Below are 21,061 nucleotides of genomic sequence, written 5' to 3' on the forward strand. Positions count from 1 at the left end.
TGCAAACTATAATGCCTCAAATGTTCCCAATTAATTAAAAACTAATTTTTAAAAATGAGTGGAACTAGATTATTGTCTACTTGAAGCTGTAGCGGATCTGCGGAGACTATAAAAATAGAATATATAAAACCATAACTATATATTATAAATCCAGCATGTTCAAAATTTCAAGAATCTCACCAACAGCATTGTAGTGCGTATCAAGCACTGATAAAAAGACAAATTTGAAAATGAGGTAGCACAGCTGGTAATGGCAAAGGAACGTCTACACTATATAAATCTCAATTGTAAAGTAATTGAAAAGAACACTCATCAAGTTTGGAGCGAATTGGTCAAACAGATTATGCAAAGTTGTTTGTGCAATAGGAAGTGTATCAACAAAAGAGCAAACTGGCAGTCAGCCCGACATGTTGGTTGAAGTGTCACAGAGTGAAAAAATGGGTGTGGGCCAGAAGAGGTCTTGGGCTGTATTGATCTTAAGTTACTATACATTGAATGGCCAGTCACCCTAAATGATGATAGACCTCACGCCTTGTTCCCTGTGCTTCCTTTCACTGATCAAAGGGCCTTTTAGCACTGATGCTGGGCTATTACCACACAGTTCCGAGGTGATGTGGGGTTTAAAGTTCAGAGTTCAGGATTGCAATGCAGGTTTAACTGTGAACGGAAAGGGGCCATTAGAACAGGGTGCAAATATACAATGCATCATTACACCTGGCCATCTGTATATACAGTAGCTAGTTCCTCAAGGAGCCCTGTGCAGTTAGCTCTGTCCACACCGAAGACACACTCAAGACATCAAAGGGACACTTCCACCTTGCTGAGAATGAGTTAAGAGGCCTTCAAAATGCCTCAGTTAAGATAATTCAAGGAAATATGGAGAAGGATGACTGTGAGACAAAATACAGCATTGGACCCAGACTCTATGAAGAGCAGCTGAGGAAGGCTTTGACATCACGTTCTACCCTGATGTTGGACTCAAAATCAAGAAGAAATCAAGAGATTCAGAGAATCACTTGCGAAATCAAGGGATTGGTGGAACATGAATGACCACATTGTTTGGCACAGCCCAGACCGAAGAGGTGCCTAAGAATCACCACAGGAAGTACATGGAGAAAAATGCTTCTGGACTGTTCCTCTGGGACATTCGGTTAGGTACAGTAACTCCTTTGTCCTTTGGAGATATTTGAGTGTTGGGCAGTGTTAATTGTGGTAATTACTAGAGAATAAAAATGGTACTTAAGCAATACCGACTGTCTTATCTGGTCTGTGGATGCACTGGTGGTTCTGGGAGAAAATAAGAACCAATGGAAAAGAAAAAGAACCCTTTATAATTGCTAGGTAGTGCAGTCAGCTACAAAGCAAAAACAGTTCCTGCATTTACTGTATGGTTCATCTATCTGTGACATAAGCAAGAAACCCATTTTAACTTTTGACTTGTTTGAAGAGATCATTCTGAAAACCATGAAAATAACCAACAATGAAAGATAACCAAGAAATTTACTGCCTCCAGTTAGTGGCCTTCAATGATTCTAACAAGCAAGGTGACCTACACCAGAATCAGCACCATTAAGATTAGGGGCAAAGGAAGACAAAGAGCATTTGTTTTAGTGAAAGACAACATCATTACCAACACAAATCTCAACCAGACCACGTGATCCTGGATGGAAGTTACCTTCTGTGACCAAACAGGAACAATGAGTATCCATCATAGCCTGGAGTGACCTTTGACTATGCACTCAGATTCAAGGAATATCTAACACAGACATCAACTGGACAAATGCTAAGGCCTGAAATAACCTCATCAACATACTATTAGGGGTGACTGGGGATGTTGGAGACTCTCTGAACGGCTGCACTTGCCCTTGTTTAGTTCACCGCAGACTAATACTCCCTGGAAAGGTAGTACACAAAAACAAGAAAAGAACAGAGTACAGTGAACCGAAGAACAGTGTTGGGTTCCAGTTTAGTAGTGTAACAGACTTACGTTCTCCAAGAGTTTCCACTTCTATGGCAGGACTGTAGGCTCCATAATCCGTGGAGGAGAAGGTTCGGATGTGGAAAACATAAGCTGTCCCAGGCTTCAGGTTATTGATGGTTGTAGTTGTGGAAGCCGTTTTAACTGTAGAGTAACTCTGATCCTTCTGGTCCTTAAAAATAAAAACTCATCTGTATATATTCCTGAAGGAATGTGTGTCAATAACAAACTGCTGACTTGCTATTAGAGGACTTTTGAATCGAATACCACCTCTCAAAATAAAACTCTTCTATTGTGTCACGGCATCTTGCAGAGTTTACAGCTTTCATTCTGTCTTAGCTCTTTGAGTTAATTAAATCAAATGTTCATTAATTTTAATTAATTGTACTACATTTTCAATGATTTTAGTCAGCTCAAAATCCTCAATGGCTCAATGCCAGCAAAGTCTATTTATGGCTGTGGGTCTGTAAGACCAGGACTGAGGTACTGCTGCTATAACTGCATTAAGTACAAACCCACATTTTTGGTGCTAAAACTCGCATCTTCCCCTACTCAACCTAAACCTTAAGACCGCAGAAACATGGAACACAAGGCATCTGGCATCAGTGGTGACTTCAGGACTGACAGAAGTGGAGCACAAATGTATGGATTAAGAAGGCAAAAAAGCAGTTTTGTGTTTAGACAATTTAATATTTGATTATCCCCTAAGAGAGCATGCAAATGCAATGGCGATTATCCCAAGCGCTGCCTTAAATTATTAGTAGTATAACAATTATAATAATACAATTCATATATTTATGAATGCTTTATGAAACTCCACCTGCTGATTTTACCTTAGGTTTTGATTATGGCCCATATTAATCATAAATAAATATTATTTTAAATATAAATAATTAATGTCAAGTAATGAAAGTGGGGTATTTGTTAGGGTGATGACCAACATTACCTACAGCTGTGTCCACAGTGTGTTATTCTTACACCACCCTGCCATTTGTGATCTAAGAAGACCACCGTCATGTCAGAATTAGCTTCCACTGTCTCAAATCAGTAAAACTGAAGCTGAAAGGTTTCACATTTATTTTTGCAAACCTAATGGATTCTCTCATCACGCTTGAGTGGTTCAACGTGATAGGTTCGGTTCAACTGACATTGTGGGTGAATTGTTGGCAGCTTGTCTGAACCTGAAGTATGCTTATAGTGGTTGGGTGATCTTGAAATTAAAGAGCTGTAGCGAGAAATGCCTTTTCTGCTGAAAAGAGAGTGTTCTAGGAATTATAGGTCATCAAAAGGAAGTGCCTTACATTTTGACACTTTGAAAACATGAGGCTTGAAAGTAGCTGAGGTTCCATCAAGCAGTAACCTCTATCCCTGGCTTTCTTCACTTTAGGAAAGTCTGGAGTCTGCTCCAAAGATTATGGGCACTCTTTTAGATCACTGGCATTGATCATGGATTTCTTAATTTGAGAAATGTTTTTTAAAGGTTTAGTTAGTAAGCTGTTCTTTAAGTGACCCAGTTTGCCGAGTTACAATGTTGTTTTCACACTTGGAAAGTGGATCTATTCCAAATACTGCTTACGCCTGTGCAGCTTTGTGAAAAAACCATTATTATTATAAAAATAACACCTGCTGCACAAACAAAAGAACAGGTGGTTGTTACATCTGTTTGATTTAACTAACTGTTTGCATACTATTGTATTAAATTGCTGGATATTATCATTAAACAGGGCTAGTTTTTTTCTCTATATACAGGCTACATGTATTAGTGGTTGAGCTGTAGGTTTCCTTGATATTTGAAAACTGAGTGTCTTGAGCTAAACAAATCCAATTCAAAGCAAAATTCACTTTCTGCCATTTTCACAAATCAGTAACTAGATTTTCAGAGAAGGAATCTTTCACATGTCTGTAGACAACCAAAGCACAATCTGCAGAATAAATTGGTTCTAATGTGTAAAATGCTATTCTGTGTTGAATATAAAGGTTGATGAAGTGGTAACTTATTTTCACCATGCTTCTTGGATATTACAGAAGAAAAAAATGCTATAAGAATACAGGTAATACAGGTAGTTTTGACTTTAAAACGTCCTAGGCATAAATGTGATTTGATGGTCCGATTGAAAAATAACGTCACCTCATTTAACAGGTTGAAGTCCTGCAGTACATCATACAGTAGCATGAGCATTGGCTCATCATCACATGCACATTATTGCCAAAGAAATGCAGAAATACTTTATCGCCTGTACATACTGTTTACAAAATACTTCCAAATGAAGGGATTCAGAACTATATACTGTACTGTACTTTGATAACAGAATGGAAATAAAATATTTCTAGCTAATATCCTTCCATGAAGGATATGAAGATGATTACATCTACAGTATACTGTATGTATTTTTATAGAGCAGCATGGTGGCACAGTGATTCATATTGCTGCTTCACAGCACTTTGGCCCTGGGTTCAATTCCCAGACTGCCATCTGTGTGGTGTCTTCCCTTGTTTGTGTGGGGTTTCCTCCAGGTGCCTCAGTTTCCTTCCACAGTACAAAGACATGCTGGCAGGCTAATTGGCCCTGTTTATGAAAGTGTGCGTGTGTGCCTGTGTGCCCTGTGATGAACTGGTGTCTCGTCCAGGGTGTATCCTTGTGCCAGTTGCCTGCTGGGATAGGCTCTGGCTATCTCTTGCAAATCTTTTATTGTATAAAGCAGTTAGAAGATGGGCGGATGTTTGTGAGCTCGCAGAAAAAGACATTTCATTGCCAGCAACCACTGCTGCACGCCGTATTGTTGTGCATTTGATAAATAAACTTTGACTGGACTATGTATTTGTATAATGTCAATAAAATATCTGCCTTAATTAATTGAACACACACTGTATATATACCCACATTTATAAGTAAGATTTTCTGAATAGTTTTTCATTAACTTTTGTAATAATGACAATTACAGTATTAAACCCTTAACATCACCTTTATTTAATGTCACTCACTCTAAGTCCTGCAGAGCCGCCGGGTCAATTTAAGTTTGATTTGACTTTGATACATATCAAATAGTCAAGTTTGATCTTCCACATAAACCTTTTTCATAAAAAATAGTCATTTAAATTCCTCCGGGTATAGCCTACATCTAGCATACATTTTAAAATTATAATACATTTTCCCTGCTTGGAGCAGAAGGATGAGAGCAATGATATCTCTAAAAGAAATGCACCATGTGTCTTCAGCAATACAGTAAATTGCTGTTTGCATTTGCATGAAAAAATGTAGAATGTACTGAACTGCTAAGGAGAAGCAAAGAAAAATTCTGCAGGTTTTTTTTTTCAGTTCACTGATTTCAGAATGATAGATAAGGAAATACCTTTTCATAATATTTAATTTCATATTCAGTTTTGTTGTTGCTGGAATAGCTGGGCTCTCTCCACACAAGCGTGATACTCTTTTGTTCGATTTTGTCGGCGCGGATGTCGCTGATGAGGGAAGGGGCTGGAAAATAAGAGAGAAAGCATGTGAGAAATCAAAACTTTAGCACTGAACCAGAAAAAAAAACTCACTAGTTAGCTGAATATATGATACCAAAATATAAATACAGTATATGATTACACAAAAAGTTACAAGCCATGGTTGGACACCATGACCATGTACTGTAGCATAAATACACACAGGGAATTTTAATCTGTCAGTCACAAAAAAATGACAACATGAATAAAGCCATCCAGTTCAAATGGGCTTTGATAGAATTTCAACTATGTACTGTAGCTAGGCAGAAGTTTGTTCTTTCATAAATATTGAAGCAGCTAGCAAGAAAATCCCTTTAACATTTTTTTAAAGTTTTCTCTTGGGTTTATGTTAAAAGAGTGCCTCGTTAGAGTTTTACTTTATTTTCCAAAATTTCATTCTGAAGTGTCTTTAAGATTCTCCATGCAATGGCTAGTGTCTGGCTTGTGTCAACATTTCCAGCTTCAAAGCAACGGGATGTTTGCTGAGATGTACAGTAAGTGTCCCAGTTTCAGTGATCAAAGCAATCGTAAAGTTTACCTTGGTTTACCTTAGTTAATTACACTCTGGATATACAGTATGATCCAGAATCAATCAACAGTCCTGGAACAGTACATAAAACAGGGACTCAGAAGAGAAAGAAATATAAGAAAGGAGATAACTAGAGGAAAGGAGGAAAAGGAAGACAAGAGAAGAGGGAAAGTGAGAGCTCCTCATTTCAGATCACCTGGAAAAATCAGACTGGGGCTAAATATTTGAACTTTGTTAAGAGAGCTTGCTATTCTGCGATTTTTAAGGAACTCTGATTTCCCGTGTAAAGAATCCCTCGGTTAAAAACGGCCTCTCCTGGTTTGCATTCTAGAATAGAGAGATAGGTTCCTATTCATTTCGCAGCATCTGGGTTTGCAGAGATTTAACCTAGATTTTTGTTTAGCCTTTGTAGGCATAGAAATACTTGATATCAATCTAGATTTTCCTCTGGGTGGATAGGATATTAGGCCTCTAAAATGCCTTACAAAAAAGTTTGTACATAGTGTGACTTGTGTGTTGTATGTTTATGTTGTGTGTAGTTTAATGTGTGTATTGTCACTGTTAATATCTGTTTAATGCAGTGTGCCTGAATCATTACTCTTTTCATCATAGCTAAAGTAAAGAACTCAGGCATCTCTAATTATACCAATCACTCAGGTACAGTATATTATTGGCAAGAGCTTTAGAAAAAGGGACTTAAGATGATTTAATTTACATATTGATTAATTAGCTTGGTTGTTTCATGTTACTGTCTAGTTTAATAATTACCTATATGTAACAGTACATTTAAAGCACTAAAGCTAAGCACTGTAAATTTAGGGAATTTATGGCAACAGTGCACTGGACAGGGATAAAATGACAGGCCCACTGCTCATTTTTTGTTGTCTCTAATAATTATACATTATGCACTATAGAGGCAGTCTCTCATATTTGTTAACTCAATATCTTGTACCCTGCATTTAAATACACATTTACATTTAATAACCAGTTCATAAAACATACACCACCCGTGCTAAGATTACAACCTTTTTGAAACTTTGTATTAACACAACACATTTAAGCTGTAAGATTTTATATACATCTGTGCAAGTCCTCATTTAAGAGCCCCTATAGGCAGTTTCAATATTTCTTTTTAATTTTGAACACTAGGTCATTTTTAAAAAGCGAAGCAGACTTTCTGTGACAGAGGAAACAATATAAGTATGCCCCTTAGTCACACTATATCAGAAACCACATGTAGTATTCTTGAATTAAGTGTGTGAAAGAACATTACATGTGAGGGTGCCATTTGGAATATGGTTAATTCAAAATGGCACATATGGTCTGCAGCAGATGGATGGTAAATACCAAATTCACATTCTATATGCACTGTGCTTTGGTTTTCATCTGTACAGAGCTACTGTATGATTGGCTTCCTGGGGTTTTAACATTTTATCATTTTTCATGTTGCAAACTTTAGAACACTATATTAAAAATTATGAATATACAAATTCCAATTTCTTCTATGGCTTTTACGTGTTTTAGACACCTCTCTTCCTTTACCCAGATCTCTTGCTATCCTTTAAGTTGTATGCACGTTGGGTATGATGATTGAGTCACAAGAATTAAAATCTGATGCAGCAAGTTTAAAAATAAAAGTAACTTTGTGCCTTTTATGCAATTAATTCTTTCTGGGGATTCAATGACTGGAGCATGGGTTAATGTACAAAATAATTAATTACATCTAGAATGAAAAAAAAGTATTCTGCCATGTAGACAAATCAATAAAGGAAAATAGATTCAAATAAGAGTGACTTATTCTAATGTTTCTACACAAAAATGTAAATGTTAGCACATTTTTCGAATAAATAGTATAGAGAAAAAATCAGAAGGATTGCAATTATATTCCTTTATAATTGTATGCATTTACTTTTATAGATATTTTTCTCTTGTACAATGGTGAAAGCACAGTAAAGTGTAGGTACTGTAAACACAGCAAGAATAACCCACAGCAAAAGACATTTGATTTTACAATTAAGAGTGAGAGTTATTACTCTATATTACTCAAATAAGAGTGACTTATTCTAATGTTTCTACACAAAAATTTAAATGTTAGCACATTTTTCGAATAAATAGTATAGAGAAAAAATCAGAAGGATTGCAATTATATTCCTTTATAATTGTATGCATTTACTTTTATAGATATTTTTCTCTTGTACAATGGTGAAAGCACAGTAAAGTGTAGGTACTGTAAACACAGCAAGAATAACCCACAGCAAAAGACATTTGATTTTTGGGAGAATCTCTAGACACTTAACTAAAAACAGAAGAATAGTGTTCATATCACTTGGGAAAACCTTAAGAGAAATATCCCAGAGGCTTGTAAGGAGCCATTTGGACTGTATTAAAGGAAATACTAGAACCATTTTGATTAAAATGACCATGCTCAGTGTTAACTCATTGATTAAATGTGTGAGGCTTTCTGTGCATGGAAACTCTAAAAACATACACAATATCTATTGCTGTTTTACTGTCAGAAGGACTGCTTACAGCTAGAAAAGAATAGGTAAGAATAGTCAAGGATTAGCCCCTTTCAAATCTAAGGAAATGGAAGAGCTGTTCAAGCAAAGGCAGAATGTCAAAGGCTCCCATTATCAGGGTCATTTTAAAGATTTGTTCACAAATCACAAACCTAAATCAACAGTATATCCAATTCCATTCGACAGCATCAATTAAGATGACTTTGGGATACTAACAATACTTAAAGAGGCGATAAAAAAAACTTTATGCAAATAAAACACAACAAAACAGCTAGATTTTTTTTGCTGATTGTTCTTAATCATAGTGGGAAAAACAAAGCAAAAAAGTTGAAGAGATGACTATGACCAAACAGCATATCGAAACAGCCACCTTCTGATACAGTGAAAGTCATTCTGGCCCACAACAGACAGACATTGAAAGACCAGATATCTCAGTATTAATCTTATTTTTATCTAAGTAATCCAAGTAATTGTGTAATAACACAAACATAAAATGTCACAGTTTTTCTACATTATGTGGCTCACCTGAGTTTGGAATGTGTAGGTGGCAAGTAATATCACTCTATAAACAGTGGGTTCAAGAAAGTGTTTAAAGTCTTTAAGGTTCACTGTTTGAGTAGTTTCAACTACTCAAATGAAGTTTTCTTTATAAATAACTAAAATGTTTTTCACAGTGTTAGCCCCAAAAAGTTCCTCTTCAGAGTTCCCTGCACTTGACCACCCTAACAATGTTAGTAAAATTTCTTTCCTCAAGCAAGACCAAACTCCCTCCCTGTCAAACAGACTATTAACTACAAATTAACTACTGTATATAAGACCAGACTTTACATCAGGGGTAGTCACATTTCGCACTTCCATTCCATGCCATCAGGACGTTGAACCTTCCAATATATTAATTTTTGAACTAATCCTTAATTGCTTAATTAACCCCTGTACTGAAGATTCCTTTGGTAATTAAGGATTAAGAGGATCAAGGATTTGCAGTTTAATGGTAGTGCCAAGGCTGACCTCCCCTGCTGAACTCAGTGAATGATAAAGCATGCAGAGATTTTGCAACTGTCAACATTCTTAAACTGCACTTCGAAACACTCCTTTTCATTGCATCTTTTAATACATAACAGTAAATAACATATCAGTAAAATGAAATCCAGGAATATCAGCTGTAATTGAGAATATCATCTTTCTGGTGGTAATGTGGTCATATTAATTCATATTAGCTCATTTTGTCTCCATAGTGATTTGAACACCTTTCAGTTTGAATTGCATTGTATAGTACTTTTACGTAAAAAAAATAATTAAATGTAAAATACACCGAACTATAGCCGTAGTATAATGAAAAGTTCAACAGAAGATGCATGCAATCTGATCTGCAAGAGAATAGAGATTGCTTTGGAGTGGCAAAATTATTCAGAAGTATTAAACTAAGCATGATAAAACCAATTTTGGACTCAGATCTGGGTATGCAGTAGTTAAGCACTGAAACTGTAAGTGAACAAACCTTTACCTACATTCCAGTGTAGTCAATAGCCTGTGTCTAATAGTCACAGTGAGACTTAGAGCTCTGCGGATGTTAAAATATCTTATGCAGTGCAGCTACGAAAATGATATTGTAGCTTCACTACAATTCACAGATGATATTACTACAATGTAATTACTTAGTAAATGAAAAATAAAGCCCTGTTCAGGATGTTACATTTCCATTTGTAATTTGTTCCTACTGTATATCTGTGTAGAGAAAAAGGGTGAAGCACAAATTTTGCAAAACCTGAAAGGTTTGTGTCTTTATCTTCTCTGAAATAATGTAGCTAATTCCTACATAATAAAGGATAATTTGTACATATAAAGTATATATATACAGTATATGAGTATCCTTCTATAAACAGACAAAATATTTTGCTAAACAAAGATCATTGCAACCCTGAGCTGATACTATATCCAAAGAGTTTTCACTTTGAATTGAAAAAGATTAACAGATACCTCATAAAAGTCAAATGTAACCAATCACTTCCAATCTCTTTTTTCAATTATACATTCTGTATATTAATACAAACTGAAAGGCCATACAGTATTAACATTGGGGAGTTACAAACAATAATAATAAATGTGTATTAACTCAGCACTGCTCAAGTAAAATGGGATTTGAAGTACTTTACACAAAGTTAAGAAAAAACTGAAAGAAACCCTGAAGTAAAATACACATAAAAGTTAAAACATTTCAAAAACTTTACTACCCTAATTAAAAAAGACAAAATCACACTACACAAACAGACGAGAAATGAAGCAATACTTTATAAATACAATATTTATAAAACATTAATAACAAAACATGAAATTAGATAGTAATGCTTTGTTGTAATCCTATTACAACTCCCAGTGATTTGTGATTGTACTGTATATCTAAAATAAGCATTGCTCCGGTTAATACCTCAAAGTACCATGGCCATTCCAGTAAGACACGTCTGGAAAATTGGAATATGAAACAAAAACACGCACAGTATGCCCACCCTCTCTATAGTATAGCTTTGGGGGTATTTCCTCCTATGTAGTCTGTGCCTCAACACACTTGTTGGCTTTTAATCTATGTTAGCACACCACTTGACAAACATACTGTAAATGAATGTAGTCTTGACCACTATCGCTTACAATTTTTGTCCAAATTGAAGGGGTAATCTGACTAAAGTTTATATTACTAACATTTGGTGAAAACAAAAATCTTACACCTTTGAGAGAAACTGTCAATGTGAACTTCTGTGATAGTGTTAGATTTTGCGGGCTGGGTGTTTGGTCACTGTGTTGTTCTTACAGAGCTGTAAAGTGTGGGCTGGGTGGTTGGGTGACTGGTCACTGTCCTGAAGAAAAACAAACAAGTAGACAAGTCCATTAAAGAAATGTGTTTCATGAACAACGAATTATTATTTTACAAGAGATCATCAAAAAGCACCTTAAACAGGGTTGAAGATAAGGTTCTACACCTTAAGATTTAATACAGTATGTATCCCTTTTCCCTAACTGGGCTGGGACTCCATTGTGTTCAACTGCATTGTGAAACACCCTTAAACTTAAAGGAGATTTATGAGGAAAACTATGGAAACATTTCCCAAAAGATAATTTAGGCAAACTGCAAGTCAAAGTAGAAAATCTTAAAGAGAAACTGCAATGCTATTTTTATATTTTGGCATCAGAAAGAATCGGTATTGATGAGTGTACAGTATGTCAAACCAGAATGAAAGTAAAATGTACAAAGTAGCATGTAAAACCGCCAATTTACATACAATTTACAGATTACGCAGCACCATGTTGCAATCACTGTCTGCAATTCAGAACAATGCAACAAAACTGGTGACATGAACTGGCCCTATTACATTGTAAACAAGCAGGCTTGTGAATACATCTCTTTTAATTCAATAGAAATGTTACTCTCGACCTCAAGGCAGTTTTGCACAGGTGCATTTTAGCTCATAGCAGATAACAGTGCTTCTGCCAATTTTGTTTTTGCACTGAAAACTTGTAACGGGAATGTATTACTTTTAAAAATAACTTTCCTGACACTGACATGAACACCTGCAATGTTTTTAATCTCCTTTGTACCATTACTGCCTCCTTATGTGTTCAGATAAGGACAGACTGTTCATCTGGATTAGTATTGGTAAGTGCAAATACAGTAAGACCCATAAAACAATATTTAAGTGTTCAAGACAGAGTCTTCTGAATTGAGATGCAGCACTTGCTTGTAAAATTAAAACAAGATTCAGGATTAATGATGCTGATAATTACCTGTACTGGGCTTTGAATTCATTTTTTATGAAAGGGTAAGAGGGTGAGACCAAATATAATGCAAATCTGGCAATTTTTAAACAAAAGAGAAAAAAAGTCTAGCTTTGTGTCTGCCTCAGGGCCTGTTCTGTCTCCGAATATTAATGAGAAAGCACTTAAATAGAAATCTGCAAGATAAAGAAATTTTATATTGCCTTTTCTATTAATCATACTGTACATACATACTCTCTTCAATGGAAGATGCCTCCATGTAACTAAAATTCTGAAATGCACTACCTCAATTCTTCAATATTATTCTATGCAGCAATGTAAGATCAAGATGACCACCCTCAAACATACTGAAACTGTAACGAACAGTTCTTTCCGGACCCTATGCGGACGACACAATCCAAAGAAGTGGGGAAACACTGGGGAAACGTCATGCAGGAATACGGGGCTGAAGACAGGGGGGCGTGTCCAAGGTGCGCTGGTGCACGGGGGAGGTGTGGCCGAAGCGAACCATCCAAAAGAGTAGTCCTTAGGGAATATCCAAAAACACACGAGAAAGTCCAAAACCAGGAGATCCATCAGAACGAGGGATTAAAACCACGAAGGCCGGGTCGGAACCGGCAGACAAGGAACAGGAACAGGGGTTAAAACCTTAACAGGACCAGGCGCTTCCAGGTCCCGGACTCGCACGATATGGAAATCAGATGCAGAGCCCGGATGAGCATCAGCGCCTGGCTTTTAAGGTGGGCTGGGAATGGGAAACAGGTGCACAGAATAAGGTCTTGAGTGAAAGGGCTGGAGCACCCTTAAGGAGGGGGAACTACAATCGTGACAGAAACCTTTCCATCGTCACATAATATTCCTGCAGCCACAGCCCAGAAATCATGACCATCTATTGTACACCGGCCTATGCATTTATTCTATAAATGAAATCTTTCTCTGCTATTTAATTTGAACAAAGAAAAACATCAGTAGTTATGCTTGGAGTTCTGCGCGTTAAGAGAAAATCCCCAAATTGTACAATTCACCAAATGAATAATGTTCAAGTACAGTGAATTTATTGGACTTTTATAATGAAAGTTCAAGAGAAAGACAGACATCCTCTACATCCATGGTGTTTGTTAAAACCACAACTCCCATCAGACCGCCACTGCTGCTCCCACCTGCTGCTTACCAAGAATCTTCACTCTGAGCAATTCTGTTCTCCTTTGCCTTGTGTGTTCGATGGCAGGATACACACCATTTCAGTTTCACTGCCATGAAATGAATGCAATTGCATTTCACCGCCACCTACTGTGTAGGACTAAAAAGTGTGATGCCGTGACAACCCAAGTTCAGGAACCACACACTGGCATGTCAAGTTAAAGCAGATAGCGGTAGTCTGCCATTTTATTATTTTTTTGATTGAGACAGCAGCTTATACGGAAAGAAGAACAACAAAGGTATGACTTTAACAAAGCTTCAACACACTAAAATCAATAATCCAAACAACAAAGTAGCCTAAAACCCATCAACGGGGAAAACTCTCATTTGTAGTCTTCTCCAATCTTTGCCTTACTAGTATCTTCTGTTGCCTGGAGGTTATCTTCCATTGCTCTCACCCTTTCCTATCACTACGGCCCACCTCAGCAGCTCCTCACCCAGGCTGACACCCACAAGCACAGTTCTGATTTCACTTCTAGCATTTACAGTAGACCAGTGCGTTCACGCGGAAAACCAGGATTCGATTCTCCAGCAGTGAGCTGTGTTTTCTTCTCTTTTTGGAGATTTTTTTTTACAGATTCTCAAGTACAATTTTTTTTTCTTCTTCAATGCTTTCTTTTAGGGTAGCAATATAACCAACTGCTCTTGTTACTGCATCACACACTACTTCATCAACTATATCCCCGTGAGTCTGATCTACAATATCATTAAAAGTGACAGAACTCAGCCTGTTAAAAACTTCCCAGTTCGCTTTATTGAAGAAACTCGGAGGATTTCCATTATTTTTTCAGGAGCGTAATCAAACCTCACGTCTACCCAATCTAAGATAATGATGACTTTCAATGGCAGATACATCTAAACATTTCATACACTTTTACTTTCTGATGTAGCAGAAATCAACATCAGTTATCATTTCTGATATGATGTGTTAACATTTAAGCTAGTGCCTATTCTTTCATTTAAACACATCAGGTTAGATTGCTCTTTTATTTGACCACACTCTAACTTTTATTCAAAAACCCAGTACTAGCACTACCAAATTATACACAAATCACCTTTTTTATTGCTTTTATCTGCATTTCTGAAGAATTTGTTCCTTAGATGTATTATAGAAAATTACCAAAATAATCAAAATAAAGCTACTATGATATAAGGTCCTCAATAACACCTCAATAACATAACTATCTACTCCAATAAAACACTGAAAATGATTGCATTTCTAGCGATACCACACCCATCTCCATCGCCCTTCAACCTGTTATTATAAACTAGCTCATACAGTAGCTATAAATGAATAAAAGTCTGTCACGACTATAGTTCCCCCTCCTTAAGGGTGCTCCAGCCCTTTCACTAAAGACTTCATTCTCTGCACCTGTTTCCCATTCCCTGCCCACCTTAAAAGCCAGGCGCTGACGCTCTTCCGGGCTCTGCATCTGATTTCCATATCGTGCGAGTCCGGGACCTGGAAGCGCCTGGTCCCGTTAAGGTTTTAACCCCTGTTCCTGTTCCTTGTCTGCCGGTTCCGACCCGGCCTTCGTGGTTTTAACGTTGTGTTTTGATGGATCTCCTGGTTTTGGACTTACCTTCGTGTTTTGGATACTCTATGGATTACTCTTTGGGATTGTTCGCCTCGGCCACACCTCCCCCGTGCACCAGCGCACCTTGGACACGCCCCCCTGTCTTCAACCCCGTTTTCCTGCATGACGTTTCCCCAGTGTTTCCCCACTCCGTCGGACTGTGTCGTCCGCATAGGGTCCGGAAAGAACTGTTCGTTACAAAGTCTCTAAAAAGGTTCATCCATGTCTCTTGCATGCATGTATAGTGTATATTTAGTTTAGAGAGATGAGATGTAGAACTCAAGATCACTCCACTCATTTTTTCAATTAACATATCACCTTTTTTCACCTGCATTTTTAAATTAACATATCACAATTTCTCCTGCTTTAATAATATTCTATCTTCCTCAGTTTCACTATTAGTTTGTGAAGAACAATTTACTACTTAAAGGTAAAAAATAAATAAAATTCCTTTTTACTAACCAGCAGTGTTACAGATATAAATACAATTCCACTTTCAATCCCCTTCGAGGCTCCAGACACATCTCCCACACCACAAAGACTCACACTATTAGCCTTTTTACCCAGATTTCCTTCCCTTGAAGGCCACTGGGACTAAAATGAAGAAAATGCTTCATGAATGAAGAAAGTCCTATTCAGCACTCGCATCCACCATTAACTTCACTATGTTTACCCCCAGAATTGCAACACTGCACCTCCACTCCTGCCTCACCTTTCCCATAGTTCTGTTCTCTTCCACTTCTCCCACGTCACCCACCTCTGCCGACTGCAGCTACTCTTCACACCCAGTCCTTTGTTGATTGAAACTCCACAGAGGAGGAAGAATGGAGGCACCACCCCTTAAACCCAAGTATCCTACAGAAAAACTTGGTACAGTAGCTTCTCCAACAATGTCCCCTCGAAGCTCAATTAACAGATATACAGTACTCTCATTTCTTCTCACTCTTCATCCTATGAATATATTTCTCCCCCCACCCTGCTGTTTTTCCACCCTGAAAATTGCCCTTCTCCTCTTTCATACTAAGACCAACACACGAGCCACTGATTGATTTCTCAAGCTTTCAAAATTCAGAGCTCTGTTGGTCTAAATTGTCACCGTGAGGCAAAAGCTGCTTTAAAGGAATTTCAAGTATTTCTGACTTTGGACACTTTTTAATTTGTACTGTACATTTTCAATTAGAATGGAAAAAAACCCCTAAGACCTGTTGATTACAAGGTTAGGTCTACCGCCTTTACGTTGTTTGAAATCTTAATTTCTTAATGCAAGCAATCACTGATGGGTGAAAAGTGTCTTCAGACAATCAGAAACTGAACTCATCACAGAAGGCTATCACCACTCTTTTCTACCAATTCGTGAGGGTTATAAGATATAAAGATATATATAAAGATATAAATGTAGACATAAATAAATGTACTGTTTGCTACAATAGAAAAAAATGCCAATTGGAAACAATTAGCAGTGAAATTAGCCTGTAAAAATATTCTCTTCATTTGTTTGAGTCAAGGAATATAATGGCAATTAACCCATTTGCATTGTTACTACATCATTTTAATTACCTGCCACGTTTAAATTGGTTAAAATAAAATAACAATACTATCCTTAAATTAGTGTGTTGTGTGTGCCACAGTTTGGGAGACATTTACATTTCTTTTCCCAAGAAAGAAAGGACACAAAACACTATATTTGAATGCTCCCTTCCAGAAATCTCAAAGATCACTGGTTCTGGAATCTACATACTGAAATATTTTTCACTTTTTGCTTTTATTGAAGTTTAATATTTAGATTTTTCATATATTCCTCTGGTAATTTAAGTAAATTGCAACTGGGACTAAATCCTTATTAACTGGGAACTGCAGGGCACAGAGCTTAAAAACAGGACAATTCTGGTAGGATCAGAAAAGCTCTGGGCTACACAAAGAACTAACTCAAAACAAACAACTAATCCATTCTTAAATGTTTATAGCTCAGTGCTGGAAGCACAAAGAATAAAATACAAGAACTTAAGGCTACTGTACTAATTTATAACTATGACATTATAAGAGTAACCAAACCATGTTTTGGTTGTTGAGGATATTGGGGATAAATTTAAAATGGGTATAGACTTTTTTTCAGAAAGATGGGACAGAATAAGGTGGTGGTGTGAGGCTATACAGTCTATAAAAGATAAGGTGCAAGCTAGAGAACTGAAATAAGAATGTACAGGTGTTCTAGAATCTACTGCATAAGTGTTAATCGGTAAAATAGAAATTCAACATGACTATCAATAGGTGTATGCTACAAACCACCTAATAAAGATATGGCACAAGTAGCCTTCTGTATAATGGGGATATTGTGATGGTAAACAGAGAAGCTGAAAATTACTGATGGTTGAAATGGTTTATGATCGCTTCTTAACACAGTCTGCAAAAGCAACTAGGGAAGATGCTATTACTGACTTAATCTTTTCAAACAACCAGGATACAATTAAGGGAACAGATGTGATAGATCCACTTGGAAATTGTGATCATAATATGGTATCTTTTGAGTCTAAAATGAATGTTTTTAATTTTAGAAAAACAGACTTTGAAGGAATGAGGTAGAGCTTACAGGCAGTGAACTGGGAACAGATGGAAGTAGAGTCAAGAGAACAGATGTTTATGCTTAAATAAACATAAAGATAAACTTTCAAAATGAAACAGTGAAGTCTAAGTCCACAAATTCAGAAGGAAGAGAGCACTACATGGACTGCACAGAAGAGTCCATGACATAGAGACAGAAAAATAATATTTAGAACTACAGGCATAGTTAAACAAAAATATTAGAATTGTCAAGAGGGAGGCAGAAAAGAAAATAGCAGTAAAAGCAAAATCCTGTTTAAGATGAAAGACTTATTCCAGTACTACAACAATAAAAGAACAGTACATATGGGAGTGAACATTTTGGAAGACAATATGAGTTCAATGATAGAACACAATAAAGATGTAATTAACATACAAAATGAATATTTCACACAGGTGAGTAGGAGACGTCAATAACATGCCACATTTTTTAGATCCAGTTCCTGCAGTACTGGAACAGATATTGAGGTTCTAGAGGAGCTAGGATAGTAAACAAATATATTTTTAGATCTGGGGTCTGACAATATTTTGCCAGTCATCCTTAAGGAAATGAGGGGTTTTATTCATAGACTCCTAAGAAGAATATTTCACCACTTACTTAGAATGAGAGCAGTACCCACAGACTGGAAAATCAGAAATGTAACACCAAGCCACTAAAAGGGGAACAGAACTTGTATAATCATAGGATCTATTGATCAACCAACAAGGATATTATATAACATTATAAGGGGGAACTGAAAAGGGGCTGGAACAGGGAGCAGGTGTGGGAGATGAGGCAAACAAGGAAGGGCTGGAACGCCCTTAAGAGGAGGGCTCCATCTTCCTATGATTACATGGTTGGGTTTACACACTACATTGTAGTAAATTTTATCCTTTCAATAAATATGTAATTTAAATGCTAAACGTTGTGATCAGGTTTAGTCCCTCAGTGTGTGAGGGGCTTGTCCGGTTGATTCAGCCTCTCAGCCTGGTCACTGTGCCTCTAAACCAAGCAGCTTAAAGCTATCTTATCAATAAATGTTGTTTTAATGACTCCTGCACCTAAATTGGAGTTTGACTGCCCTTAAAGATATTTGAAAACTTAATGCAAGGGTTCACAGAAAAGGGCGGGTATAGTTAATGGTTCTTTCAATATCTCTAAATCCCAAATAAAGTAACATTGGCACTCAAAGATTTTTAATAAAATCTTTGAGCACAAGGCAATACAAATGGCTACTCAGAATATGGCCAGTCAGTTCCAATTTATCATAAAGGCAAGTGAAAAAGTTGTAATGAATATTAACTTTGCAAGCTTCAGGACTTCTTATAATGTCTTCTAAACTGTTTCCTGAGGAAGAAATTGGTAAATGATTGTGTATTTAAAACAATATATACAATAATTTGGGTATAAACAGAAGAAATAATAATAATTTGATTTTTCATGTCAACTTATCTTAAAAGGCTTTAAATGGACCCCCTTTACCTGCTATTAAAGACCAGATTATAGAAGCCTGGGGCAGAATATAGCCAGCTAACACTCCTACACTTCTGAAAAGGTATGGGATCTTAATGATGGAGTATTGGTTTAATGTGTCATCTGAAGTCTCCTATCACTATTTTGGGACAATGGTTTGCAGGCTTTGGACCCAAGGGAAGAGTAACCTTTACTGTACCAGCCCACCTCCATCACTTGTAGCAGAAATCTGATTTTCCTTGGAGGTTTCAGAACTTAGTCCTGATCTGGTGAGATTAAACTATGTGGAGATCAGGCAAATTTATATTTGCAAGACGCTTGACCAATTTTAAGAAATAAACAAAGTAAGGATATGAAAGATAAAGAAAATTAAGAAATGACAAATAAAAATGATTAAGTAGTTAAAGGTTCATATTTATCACAAAAATAATAATTTGTAGAAATATTGTTTAAAAGCATAAAATTGAAAATAAATAACATATAAAACTTCTACTAATCCTGCTAATTGCTTGCACGTATATAGCACTTTTCTGGACACTCCACTCAAAGCACTTTACAGGTAATGGGGATCCCCTTCACCACCAACACACTGTAAATGCATGGTGGTGAAATGCTTGCACTTGGATGATGCAACAGCAGCCACAGTGAATCAGTACACTCACCACACACCAGCTATCAGTGGGGAGGAGAACAGAGTGATGAAGCCAGTTCATAGATGGGGATTATTAGGAAGCCATGACTGGTAAATTCAAGTGGGAAATTTGGCCAGAACACCAGGATTAGCATACACACAAACCATTTAATCTATTTTTTCTTTTATTCTATAATAACTAATATATAATACAGTATGTACAGTATACTGTATATATACTGAGCATCAAAAGAAGATTACCACTTAAAACTGCAACAAATTCACAAAGTTATTCGGAAAAAAGTCAAATATTTTTGTTGCGGGTGCACTCTTATTTTATTGAACAGACAGAACTTAGTTGCATTCCTTATGCCAATAAATCTTTGTAATTTGATAGCATAATGGTAATTTTAGCACTAGTCAACTATGGCATACTGTGAAGACCACAGGCTGGTCATGCGTGTGGCCATTTTGTATTGGTAGCAATCCAAACTGTATCTGTGACACATGCTTTGTCCTACAGTAGGTTGTAAGAGCTCTGTGGGACTCACAATTCTATTAAGCACAAGCAAGCATTTCCTGATCAAGCATGACTGCTTACTGGGCTTTGAGTGCTAAATATCACACGTTGCCCCTGCTCAGCCCTAAGATTTTCAATGGAGCTCAAGTGAAATGAACAGGACAATCACAACATCCAGTAACTTTTACATTTTCTACTAGCAAGAAAACCACTGTTTCAGGATCAGCATGAGGACATGTGCTGTTCTGCTGCAAATGTAGTTACATCAGGAGGAAAGACAGCAAGTAAGGTCTTAGGATCTGTAGTGCAGAGCAATCAGCATTGCCGTCAATCACTTGCTGTGTCCAGATAGGTTTTAATGTTGTGGAGGAGGCAGTGTAAGAACAATCACAGAGATGGAACATGATGATGTGTCAATCTTGGTGTGCCGACATGACTCTTGACCCCTCAAACCATGCCCTGCCATTAACAGAATGTGTTTTGCTGGAATGGTGTGGCAGGTTAGCATTTGCTAGCTGTGAACACCCCAGACAGTGAGTGACAGTGGCCTGACTTAATCCAGCCTCCATCATGCCAACTGCACAAAGGTGTTGTTCTGCTGATAAGGTGAGCATATTGGTTTCTCTTTCTTGATTTTCACCAGGCTTGACATTTAACAGGTAAAATCAGTTCATTGCTTTTTCCCAGTCAACTCTCCTACTAATAAGGTGACATAGTGCTCATGGCATAGTCAAGGTGACTTGTGTGTATCACAGTAATAAATGATGAATTCATCAAAATGATGCCAAAATATGTAATATCT

General features: G+C 36.9%; 1 protein-coding gene across 1 annotated transcript in view; it reads right to left on the minus strand.

Annotated features, from left to right (window-relative positions):
• The window catches only part of epha10 (EPH receptor A10), a 266,058-nt gene that overhangs the window by 53,806 nt on the left and 191,191 nt on the right, over window positions 1-21,061 (minus strand). The window contains exons 6-7 of the mRNA XM_088603157.1: window positions 5,329-5,453; window positions 1,988-2,150 (exon numbers count right to left, since the gene is read on the minus strand). Coding sequence (XP_088459283.1) covers window positions 1,988-2,150; window positions 5,329-5,453 — 288 coding nt within the window. The remainder of the gene's footprint in view (window positions 1-1,987; window positions 2,151-5,328; window positions 5,454-21,061) is intronic.

The sequence above is a fragment of the Lepisosteus platostomus genome, chromosome 13 (genome assembly GCF_059453375.1).
Source record: "Lepisosteus platostomus isolate fLepPlt1 chromosome 13, fLepPlt1.hap1, whole genome shotgun sequence".
NCBI lineage: Eukaryota > Metazoa > Chordata > Actinopteri > Semionotiformes > Lepisosteidae > Lepisosteus > Lepisosteus platostomus.